This window comes from Alexandromys fortis, unplaced genomic scaffold (genome assembly GCF_014885135.2).
Source record: "Alexandromys fortis isolate MF-2015 unplaced genomic scaffold, M_Fortis_MF-2015_v1.1 scaffold_192, whole genome shotgun sequence".
Lineage (NCBI taxonomy): Eukaryota > Metazoa > Chordata > Mammalia > Rodentia > Cricetidae > Alexandromys > Alexandromys fortis.
Genome location: NW_026068071.1, coordinates 2,500,545 through 2,513,457, shown reverse-complemented (window position 1 = coordinate 2,513,457; position 12,913 = coordinate 2,500,545). Strand labels below are relative to the sequence as shown.

Below are 12,913 nucleotides of genomic sequence, written 5' to 3'. Positions count from 1 at the left end.
TTTTCCCTCCATTTTTTTTCAGTCAGCATTTTACTATGTTGCCCAGGCTGGCTGTAAACAATCCTACTGCCTGAGAGTCCTCAATGCTGGTAGTGTGTGTGTGTGTGTGTGTGTGTGTGTGTGTGTGATCACCTTCAGTTCCTGACCCAAATTTTGGTCACTTCTCATAAGCTTATTTTATGCTCTAGATAACAGTAACTCCAATCATGACCTGAGGGAGCTTTTACTGGAATCCTCTCCTGGAAGAAACAAAGCAGAACAGTTAAAGCCTATCGTTTAGAGAGCCCTAGACATCAGCTTAACACAAACATTTGCCGGAGTCCCTCTAAGGTTGCTCTCTCAATGCCTTGACGCATTTTCTTCTCTAGTTACACAGTCACAAGGCCATTTCACTTATTTTCCCTCATTTGTTTGCCCACAGGTTGTGAAAACAGTGGGGGGGGGGCAGAAATTCAAGGGCTTATATTTTTTAAAGAAAAGCAGAAGGGAACCCCCAGGATGGGGGTGGGCTCATGAGGATGTAACATTTCCTCCTAAAACCTGAGAAGGTATTCATTGATTGAATTCACAACAATGCAGAGTCACCTCCGTGCTGAGAGTTCTTAGCCCCAGCTAGCATGGGAATGTTGTTTTCCCCAAGAAAGCTCAGACTCCGATACAAGGACAACTTCAGGAAGAGGAAAAGGAAGAAGTATAGTCTAGAAATCTAGGTTGTGAAGCAGGAAATTCTTTTCCACTGAACTGATTTGAAAGAATAGCTTGCTGGTGCCCAACACATTCCATTACCTTTCTGGAGTCCCGTTAATACTGTGGTCTTTTCACATGGATGAGTGATTATTTTGCAGGAAGATAAATATATTATTTTCCAAATAGCTACAAATACCAATTCCTGAAATGAATGAGGGTTACCAGTTGTTGAGTGTGAAGCGAACACAATCTACATGTCTTATGAATTGTCTTTGAACTTTCAAGAGCCAATTTCAAACTCAGATGCCAAATTAAATGCTTCCCAACTCGCATCTCTCCAAAGCTGCTCCCAACCTATCTTTCCTTCATGCATGTCTTCCAGTTTTCTATGATAACACACACACACACACACACACACACACAAAATTTCAGAGTATGCATGCACTCCTCCACGTCCAAGTCCATATTTTCATTTACCCTCCATCAGCAGTACCTTTCCTTAAGTCAGCCTCAGATCTTTCCCAGTGGCCAGCAGGAACTAATTTCTCCCTTCTCTGAATTTTTCAAGGATATAATCCACACCTCTCTTTTGGTAAGCATATTGTGTTGTTGGTGCTCTTCAGTCTTAGTGAAGACAATGAGAAAGGTCCCTTGGCACCTAACACAGTGTGCCACACATCCTAGGTGCTCCATTCATATTGAAAATATGAATAAAATAGGCCCTTGACCAAATTAAAGAACCAGACTCCAGACCAGAAATACCTGTGAAGGAGCTTGATAGGATCAGTCTCCGAACAGAAAGTCACAGTAAAAAAAAAAAAAAAAAAAAAAAAAAAAAAAAAATCCCAAATTTAGCAAATCAGTGAATATTCTGTAAAGCCAGTCCTTGCCAGGGTCACCTGATCCTTCAAACTGTGGACTTCCTAATTTTTATGGATTAGGACTTACTATTCTGCAGAGACTGATATTAGAGGAAATAGATAACATGCACTTATTTTACTGAAATGTTAAGGACAAGACTACATTTTCTTGTGGACCACTAATCTCATTTTGCATCTAATTTTTTTTAAATATAATTTTTTTATTGAAAAAAAAAGATTTCCGCTTCCTCCCCGCCTCCCATTTCCCTCCCCGTCTCCCTTTTCCCCCCTCCTCCCTCTCCTCTCCCCCTCCCCCCCACTCCTCTCCCCCTCCCTCTCCAGTCTGAGGGGCAGTCAGGGTTCCCTGCCCTGTGGAAAGTCCAAAGTCCTCCCGCTCCATCTTGGTCTAGGAAGGTGGACATCCAAACTGGCTAGGCTTCCACAAAGCCAGAACATGAAGTAGACAAGATTGCCGGGCAAAAAATGGGATCTTGGGGGAGGGGGGGGGGAGGGAGGTAAGGGGAGATGGGGAGAGAAAAGTGAGAAGGGGAGGTTGGGGGGAACTTGGGAAACGGGATGTTTGGGATAAAGGAAGGTCGGATAGGGGAGCAGGGAGGCACACATCTTAATTAAGGGAGCCATCTTAGGGTTGGCAAGAGATTTGGTGCTCCCAGGTGCCCAGGGCGATGTCCCCAGTTAGTTCCTGGGGCAGCTGATGACAGAGAACCTGAAATGACCCTATCCTATAGCCATACTGATTAATATCTTGCATATTACCATAGAACCTTCATCTGGAGAGATGGAGATAGAGACAGAGACCCACACTGGAGCACTGGACTGAGCTCCCAATGTCCCAAGGAGGAGCAGAAGGAAGGAAAATATGAGCAAAGAAGTCAGGACCACGAGGGGTGCACCCACCCACGGAGACAGTGGGGCTGATCTATTGTGAGCTGACCAAGGCCAGCTGGACTACGACTGAAAAACCATGGGATAAAACCGGACTCTCTGAATATGGCGGACAATGAGGGCTGCTGAGAAGCCAAGGACAATGCCACTGGGTTTTGATCCTACTTCATGTTCTGGCTTTGTGGGAGCCTAGCCAGTTTGCATCTAATTTTGACATGTCATTCTGTTATTCGTTTTCTTTACTACTCCCCACTTTCACTTATACATATCAGGCTATGATATCCTCTTATGTTCAAGAGGGATTTTATGATTTTATGAACCTGACAGCTCTTCATTAATTATTCAGATATGTATTCAATCAATTATTACAGGAAAACTTAGAGTTACATTTTTAAAAAATAACCTTTGAGAATTTTAATAATTAGGATAAATATAATAATAAGTATTGCTACTACCATTGTTCTATCCATAAACAATTATTTAATTTTTATTTAGAATACATTTCTTGGTTTGCAAATTTAATCAACAACAAGCATTTATTTCCACTCCAAAGGACTTACAAAGCAGCAGAGAAAGAAAAACTCTTAAATTTTTTTTAAGAATCACTTCTAATGGCATGTGTGTCTATTTGTAAGTTGACCACAAGTAATTCAGTAATAGTTTTCTCTTAACAATTAGTATGTCAACTAAAATAATATCTGATCCCTTGAAATACATGGCCTGATGATCAATTTATTGAACTTATCTCTCATCTGAACTTACTGAACATAATGGAGTATAATTTTGCATCATGCTACAATGAATACCATTTTGTAAATTCAAGTCAAACTAACATTGCATTAAGTACAAGACGTTTGTTCTGAAATTATTACCAGCCATAATGGAAACCAGATATTAATGTTTTAAGAAATAACTAGCAGAAATTGAATGAAATAATCACTCAACCCATAAAGCATTTATAAGATTTACCATAAAGCAAGGTGATTTTTTTTTACTAAAGAGAAATAAGTCTTTCTTATTATCCTAAACATCAAATGTCCTGACATCATAAAAATAAAATATAGCACATGGATCATTCTATTTTGTTCATCCAGTTATACATGTAATAATACATATTCACTTTGCTCTGCAATAATGAAAAACATTATGCTTCTTCACTATTATTTCCCATGTTACTTAATCAATAAGCCGCAAACAAATGCAATGTCAGTGGGCTAGAAAGGTCAAGGTTCTGCAACCTGCTATTGTTGATGCTGTTTCCTTCACACTCTAAGCTGCAACTAATGGCATAAAAGACAGACAAGAAGATAATTTATTGGTTAAAGGAAGGGATCTGTAGCATGAACTTTGGAGCTAATCCTTTCAACATCCATGTTGCTCTGTTCTATAACATTCCTTTATATCATGCTTTCCAGCACCAAAATGATGAGCATGAGAATGGAGGGTTCCGGGAGGGAAAACATCCCATTCCTACCCCTGAACACATTACAGAAACATATAGCAAATTAGAAGCTTGGAAAATTTGTCAATGCCGTTGCTTCCCAGTAAGCAATTTTAAACTTCCAATCATAAAGCATTACACCAAATCTCCAGTGGTTGCATGCATAACAGAGATGCTTTTAGGCTGGGAGTATCTGAAAACTTAGCTTTATTGTACTGAAAAATATACTATCACAAACACCATTGCATGGCAGAGAATTAGATCACAATCCCAAATTTTTGAATACAGTCCTTCTGAAACCTATTGGATAAGCTCAGGTCCTGACTCCACTGTAAACTATAAGTTTTCAGGCAAATTGTATCTCTTTCTGTCTCTGTTTTTCTGCCTCTCTCTCTGCGTCTGTCTCTGTCTCTATCTTTTCTCTGTATTCCTCTCTCTTTCCCTTGCTTCCTCCCTTCCTCCCTCCTTCCATGTCTGCCTCCTCCTCTTTCTCTGTGTTCATCCACATGTACTGGTTCACATGTGTGCACGTGGGAGCAAAGGACAACCTTGTTGTCATTCTGCAGACACCATCACACCATACACTTTTTTAGGGGGAATAGGGTCTCTCACTGACTAGTCTCGCAACTCAGTGAACCCCAAGGATCTACCTGCCTCCACATCCTTGGTACCACCCTGACTGACAATTTGTTTTATTAACTTAGGTTCTAGGGATTGAACTCAGGTCCTCATGGTTGTAAGTTGAATAAACACTTTAATACCTAGGTCATTTCTTCAGTCCAAAATTCTTTCTTCCTTAAGTTCTGAGGGGGGGAATACTGAGTGAAACAGCTAAACTCAAGGGACATTTGTGAGGCAGTATGGAAACCTAATTAATACAGTAGAAGCTTCCTAGAATATATATATATATATATATATATATATATATATGCAATCTACATCAAATTGCCAAATAATGGGGAAGACAGAGTCTTAAATGGCTATCTCTTGTCACCAAGTGAAGCTTCCAGTACCATGATTGGGTTACATCTAATTAAGTTTTTCACCAAAGAAATCCCATGGGAATCCCCAAACAACCCAGGCCAAGATTATAAGGTCCTTTCACAAATTAATGCTGAAGAGAATACCTACACAAGTCAATGAACACGGAGAAGGCAAGCTAGTGCCTACATAGAACCTTCACTCCTATATTCTAGTGTCTTTGGTACAGGAAAGTACTCTACATGCTACCAAAAGAAAAACGTAAGCACCAGCCCAGTCACAACCCCTTTGTTTTACAATGGTCTCCTGACTGTAAAATATGCTAGGACAATGGGAGCACAAAGATGGTAAGAATAATCAACCAATAACTGACTTGATTTAAGACCCGCTCCATGAGATACAGCCCATACACAATATTGCTGTGTGACCAAGAACCAGAGACTAGATAGGGACCTACAGTAAAATCAAATATTACTATTATAAAAAATGTAGCAAAAAATTACTCTTAATGACATTCTGCTACACTCATAGATCAGTGCCTTGTTTGGCCATTATCAAAGAAGCTTCCACCTACAGCAGATGGGAACAAATACAGAAATCCACAGCCAGATAATAAGTACTGAGTGCGAGACCTTAGAACACTTGGCCCTCAATGTAATGGCTTTGTCAAGTCCCTCTCCTCAAAGATCAGAGAGCCTCCCACAGAAGAGGAGGCAGAAAGAGTGTAAGAGAGCTGGAAGGCATGAAGGACACCAAGAAACAAAGCTCGCTAAATCAATAGGATCAAAGCTCTTATGAACTCAAGAGACTGAGGCAGCCTGCACAGGGCCTGCACAGGTCTGCACCAAGTCGTGTGTGTGTGTGTGTGTGTGTGTGTGTGTTATAGGTTCCAGTTTAGTGTTTCTTATGGGATTCCTGAGTGTATGAATGAGTGGGTCTTTGATTCCTGTGTTATCTCTTGGGCTTCTTCCCTTCTGTTTGTTTGTCTTGTCCAACTCCAATGTGTTAGGTTTTGTTTTATGATGATATTATATTATTTTAAAAAGAGTGCGCCTCCCTAAAACACAGTCACCAATCTAGGATACAGCAAATGTCTAAGTTACATTTTATGTGCCAATAGGAATAAAAACAAAAGCTAAAAGATTACCTGTATTCCATCATTGATTTAAAGTTATAGTTGGATTGTTGCTGTCTGTTGAGAAACATGGCTCTTTGAATTTAAAAAAAATAGTACATTCTACGAAATCAGTACCTGATTGGCTGCTGTGTTGTTCTTCAGTTGTGCTTTTATCTGAATCTGCAGACATCCAATATGCTATGATCTTTATTATTCTTTCTACTATATTGTGAATCTGCTTTCACAATTCTGGGCACATAAGGTCATGCATTATAATTACCTATTTAGAAGATAAATATGACTATAAAACATCATTATTTTGAGAGCAGTAAACTTTTCTCTATTTCTCCTCATCCCAATCTCTGCTAGGTTCTATGGTAACTCCTCCATTTTCTGTTCCAAGTACTTCAAGTATTAAAATCATACAGACTTTATCTTTTTATGTTTGACTTATTTCACTTGGCACAATGTTTTAAAAGACAAATGCATTTAGGATGATGGGAATTTTCTGAATGTGGCGGTGAGTAGGTGTACAATATTAAAAATTTATTGAATGTTACTGAATAGTGGGAAAGTTGTTAAAATGGTAAATTTTTACACATTCAAGTTTAAAAATTCCTCTCATAATTCTACTAACTATATTCTAGTAAGAGTAATTTTCTTTGATGGGGTTTTCTCTTTTTTAATGTTCCTATAGCTTTGATGTTTAGTACTTCTGATTCTGTAGTGGAAATGATGACTAATACATAGTCAAAATGCTAGATTCTTTCATGTTTTTTACAAATATATTTTAATTGGAAGAGAATTACATTGTTTGCCTCCCCCTCTCCTTTCTCTTGCCCCTTCCAGGTTCTCTCCCTCCAATTCTTTCATGCCCCCTAGCTCTCAAGTTAATAGCCTCTGTTTACCTTGATTATTATTGTTATATACATGTATAGATATGAATATGTATTTATAAATATATAAATATACTTTCATGAGTTTGAGAAAAAAAATAAATACATTGTCTCTCTAAATATGGATATTAGGGGGAGATGAACTATTGAAAATATTGTTACTTAGAGCAAAGAGATACAACTCTGGTATAAAAATCAAGATAAATATTCATTATTAGAGTGACCCTCAACTTGTGACTGGAAGACAGGTAAGAAGAACATGGGCATGCAGATATCAGGTGGCAGTTGACCAGAGAGCCTTGTTAGGTTAAAGAGCAGATAGCTTGAAAACTTTCATTTGGGCGTATGAGTTAGGGCATGGGCAAAGATGGGCGGAGCCACTGACTTTCAATTTCTCCTTATGCATTGTAGAATCACTCCAGGTTCTGTTAGTGTTGCAATAGTGGGATTTCACAACACTTATATGAAAGCTATGTAGAATGTAGTGTAGACCTGTAGTGGGAGAAACTATGTAAAATTAAATGTGGAATGAGACCTTGTTTGCAAATACCGTGTGTGCCAATGCCATGAAAGAGTAAGATGGGTCCTAACACAGTGGCTCGATTACGAAAGGAAATTCGAGCACAGTCTCTGAGATGCATAGAGAGAATAGCATGTGACAATTGAGGTATAGAGGGAGTGCTGCAGCTGGAACCAGCGGAAGATGGGAAGGAGCAAGAAGGACCTTCCCTAGAGCCTTTAAATAGGAGAACAGCCCTGCTGACATCTGCAATTCAGACGTCTACCATCCGGAAATATGAGACAATAAACTTATATTGTTTTATGATAATTAAGAATATGGTGCTTTGTTATAGCAGCCCTAGTAAACTTACAAAACACCTTCTAAATTGTACTTTCGATGGGGTGTTCTTTGTAAGGGTAATCAAAATCTACAATAATAAAAATGGCATGTAATAATCAAGAAGGAGCTATAAAATGAGGGGGATTCAGCAGCCCTGGATGTGTAAAAAAATCTCCAAACTTCTAGCTTTTTTTCCAATTTCATCTTCTGTATATGTTTGGCATCTGTAAAATATTAAATATTAAGAAAGATTTTTCTTTTTAAAATATTTATTTTAGTACTATTCTGAGTGGGTTTTTTGTGTCTATCAGTATGCGGGTGTGCATGTATAAGGGGGCCTGTGGATAACAAAAGAGGGTATCAGATCCCTGGAGCTGGAGTTATGAGACTATAAGACACCCTATGGAGCTGGGTGGTGGTGCATACCTTTAATCCTAGCACTCAGGGGGCAGAGGCAGGTGGATCTCTGTGAGTTTGAGGCCTGCCTGGTCTACAAAGCAAGTTGCAGGACAGTCAGTACTGTTACACCGAGAAGCACTGTCTTGAAAACCCAAGAAAAATATTGAGCCATCTCTCCAGTCCCAAGAAAGATTTCTCCTTTAAAGTATAGAATTGAGTGGACAGGGGGCTGGAGAGATGGCTCAGAGTGGTTAAGAGCATTGCCTGCTCTTCCAAAGGTCCTGGGTTCAATTCCCAGCAACCACATGGTGGCTCACAACCATCTGTAATGAGCTCTGGTGCCCTCTTCTGGCCTGCAGGCATACACACAGACAGAATGTTGTATACATAATAAATAAATAAATAAATAAATAAATAAATAAATAGAATTGAGTAGACAGAAGAAGTTTAAGCTGGCACTTTTCACCTGAAATATGGGGGTAGAGGGTGGATACTCACTTCAACATGTTGACAGGTTTGGATGAGTTTAGCCAAAAGGGTCTCCAGTTCTGTGTTCCTCTTAATGAGATTGGAAAGATTGCTCTCCAAGTTTTGCTGTTTAAAAAAGGAAGAGAGAAAAGTTATTTCGTGTACTTTTCTACTTTAGTAGGTATAAAACTGTTCATTCTAAGAAAAGGATGAATAGATATTTTTCAGAATCCTTGTGCTATTAACTCAATTTCAAGTATTTATAAATTTAAACTAGATTTTCAAAAGTTGTATCTCAAAGACTTCAGATTTGTAATACCATTTAGCAAAGAGGACATGGGGGTTCTGGGTATGGCTCAATGATAGAGCACTTGCCTTGCAAGCACCTGGATTCTATCAAAAGAAAAGAAAAACCAACAATAATAAAAACATAAATTCATTCTGCAATTTATTTAAAAAAATAGCCTGCTTTCATTTCCTCAAATTTTCACTCAGAAAGGCATAGTAAGGAAGAGAGCTATTCTCATCTTATGTCTGATATAAGTGACAAGAAACAGATAATCTCACTCCATTACTGAAAATGTTTATGAGTTGTAGAAGGTTCTTGGTAGAATTTTTGGGGTCGCTTATGTAAAATATCATATCAGCAGCAAATAGTGAGAGTTTGATTCGTTCTTTTCCAATTTGTATCCCCTTGATCTTCATTTGTTGTCTTATTGATCTGGCTAGGACCTCAAGAACTATATTGAATAGATATGGAGAGAGTAGACAACCTACTCTTGTTCCTGATTACAGTGGGATCTCTGGGAGTTTCTCTCCATTTAGTTTGATATTGGCTGTTGGCTTGCTGTATATTGCCTTTATTATGTTTAGGTATGTTCCTTGTATCCCTGCTCTCTCCAAGACCTTCATCATGAAGGGATGTTGTATTTTGTCGAAAGATTTTTTCGGCATCTAATGAGATGATCATGTGGTTTTTATTTTTCAGTTTGTTTATATGGTGGATTACGTTGACAGATTTTTGTATGTTAAACCATGCCTGCATCTCTGGGATGAAGCCAACTTGATCATGGTGGATGATGGTTCTGATGTGTTCTTGGATTCAATTTGCCAGTATTTTATTTAGTATTTTTGCATCAATGTTCATGAGTGAGATTGGTCTGTGATTCTCTTTCTTAGTAATATCTTTCTGTGGTTTGGGAATCAGGATAATTGTAGCCTCATAAAAAGAGTTTGGCAATGTTACTTCTATTTCTATTGTGTGGAATAATTTGAGGAGTACTGGTATTAGTTCTTCATTGAAAATCTTGTAAAATTCTGAGCTGAAGCCATCCGGTTCTGGACTTTTTTTTTGCTTGGGAAACTTTTGATGACTGTTTTATTTCTTCAGCAGTTATAGGTCTGTTTAATTTGCTTATCTGGTCTTGATTTAATTTTGGTAAGTGATATTTATTCAGAAAGGTGTCCATTTCCTATAAGTTTTCCAGTTTTGTGGAGTACGGATTTTCAAAATATAACCTGATGATCTTCTGTATTTCCTCTGTGTCTGTTGTTTTGTCCCCCTTTTCATTTCTAATTTTGTTAATTTGGATATTCTCTCTCTGCCTTTTTGTTAATTTGCATAAAGGTTTGTCTATTTTGTTAATTTTCTCGAAAAACCAAGTTTATGTTTCATTGATTTTTTTATATTTTTTTGTTTCTATTTTTTTTGATTTCAGCTCTCAATTGAAGAAGACACCAGAAAGTGGAAAGATCTCCCATGATTTTGGATAGCTAGAATTAATATGGCCAATCTTACCAAAAGCAATCTACAGATTCAATGCAAAATGCCCATCAAAATCCCAGCAATATTTTTCATAGATCTCGAAAGAACGGTACTCAGTTTTATATGGAAAAGGAAAAAAAAATACCAGGATACTGAAAACAATTCTGTATAATAAAAGAACTTCTGGAGGCATCACAATCCCTGACTTCAAACTCTACTACAGAGCTACAGAACTGGAAACAGCCTGGTATTGGCATAAGAACAGACAGGAGGACCAATGGAACTGAATCGAAGACCCAGATATTAATCCACACACCTTCAAACACCTAATTTTTGGCAAAGAAGTAAACAATAACAAGTGGATAAAAGAAAGCATATTTAACAAATGGTGCTGGCATAACTGGATATCAACATGTAGAAGAATGAAAATAGGCCCATATCTATCACCATGCACAAAACTCTAGTCCAAATGTCTCAAAGACCTCAACATAAAGCCAGCCACACTGAACCTTATAAAAGAGAAAGTGGAAACTACACTTGAATGCATTGGCCAGAGACCACTTCCTAAATATAACCCCCAGCATCACAGACTGAGAGAAACAATTAATAAATGGGACTTCCTAAAACTTAAAAGTTTCTGTAAAGCAAAGGATATGGTCAACAAGTCAAAATGAAGGCCTACAGAATGGGAAAAAAGCTTCACTAACCCCACATCAGACAGAGGTCTGATCTCCAAAATGTACACAGAACTCAAGAAATTGGTCATGGAAAGAACACATAATCCAATAAAAAAAAAAAGGAGTACAAATCTAAACAGAGAACTCTCAACAGAGGAATCTAAAATGGCTGAAAAACACTTAACAAAATGTTCAACATCCTTAGTCATCAGAGAAATGAAAATCAAAACAACTCTGAGATTCCATCTTACACCTGTAAGAATGGACAAGATCAAAAAAGACTGATGACAACTTATGCTGGAGAGGTTGTGGGGTAAAGGGAACACTTCTGCATTGCTGGGGGAAATGTAAACTGGTACAACCCCTTTGGATGTCAGTGTGGTGATTTCTCAGAAAATTAGGAAACAACCTTCCTCAAGAACCAGTAATATCACTTTTGGGTATATATCTAAAGGATGCTCAATCGTGCCACAAAGACATGTGCTCAACTATGTTCATAGCAGCATTGTTTGTTATAGCCAGAACCTGGAAACAACCTAAATGCCCCTCAATCAAAGAATGGATAAGGAAAATGTGGTACATTTACACAATTGAGTACTACACAGCAGAAAAAAAAATAACATCTTGAGTTTTGCAGGAAAATGGATGGAGCTAGAAGATAACATCATTTTGAGTGAGGTAATCCAGATAAAGAAAGACAATTATCACATGTACTCACTCATAAGTGGTTTTTAAAGATAAAGCAAAGAAATAAAACCAGCCTGAAAAGCACACTCTCAGAGAACTTAGACAACAATGAGGACCCTAAGAGAGACATACATAGATCTAATCTACATGATAAATAGAAAGTAGAAAAAGACAAGATCTCCTGAGTAATTTGGGAGCATGCAGACTTTGGGGCAGAGTTGAAGGGGAGGGGAGAGGCAGGGAGGGGAGCAGAGAAAAATGTAGAGCTCAATAAAAATCAATAAAAAATGTAAAAAAACGTATCTTTGTATTTTAAAGAATTCAAATTATTAACATGAATTTTATCTTATAGCTTAGGTTTGGTGATTTTTTTTAATAGACTTGCTTTGTAGCCTAGGTTCATTTCAAATTCTCTTCCCCTTTGACTTAACATTCCAAGTGCTGGGACTGCAGGTGCGAACCACCATACCATGATTGCATAGTCATTTTTATAATGAGTGCATTTTTGTTTTCAGTGGGTTCTTTATCACGAATCTCTTTTCTTTTTAAAATGCTTTCTGTTCCTGTTCCAAAAATGCAACTCCCCTCATAATTCTAAAAGAGCTAAACATTATTATTGTTAAACTCTTTTGAGAAAGAGGAGATCCACATTTCCTGGCGTTTGTTTAGTGTTTCCCAAGGATCTGAGTTTAGCTTGTGTCTTGTAATTTTTGTCTGACAGTTCATCTGCTGTGAACTTTCTTCCCCATGTTGTGATTTGGGTATTCATGTAGCCTAGCTAAGGGAGGTGCACACACTGAGGTTAGAACTCTCCCAGAGGACACCCATGTGCAAGTGAGGTACAAATCCTGCTTTGGCTCAGTGCCTTGTTTCCTTCCACGTCACTTCCACGTCTGGCTTCAATTCCAGAGAAGGTGTGAGGTGTTCTGTGTGCCAAGTGTATGCATGAGGAATCTTTTCTTTCAGCTGTTGGAGGCTTTGGCCACAAGACATATACAGTCACATAAGTGTTCCCTATATCCCCACTGTTCTACTTCATCCTTACTTCTTGGGAGCAGTCCAGCTTCAGTCTCCACCATTCCCTTTACCCCATTTCTTTTCTTCATGTCCTTGACCACAATCTGTTCTTGCTCATGTTTACATCATAAGCAATAAGTTTGTTAAGCTTGGATATATATAAAATCCCAT

The 12,913-nt window shown here is 38.1% G+C and overlaps 1 protein-coding gene across 8 annotated transcripts in view; it reads right to left on the bottom strand.

Annotated features, from left to right (window-relative positions):
- Positions 1-12,913, bottom strand: part of Mid1 (midline 1) — a 341,636-nt gene that overhangs the window by 59,935 nt on the left and 268,788 nt on the right. For all 8 annotated transcript variants that reach the window (XR_007588531.1, XR_007588532.1, XM_050121020.1 and 5 more), the window contains exon 3: positions 8,627-8,722. Coding sequence is in view for 6 of the 8 variants with exons in the window: in XM_050121020.1 (XP_049976977.1) it covers positions 8,627-8,722 (96 nt within the window). In the remaining 2 variants the exon portion in view is untranslated. The remainder of the gene's footprint in view (positions 1-8,626; positions 8,723-12,913) is intronic.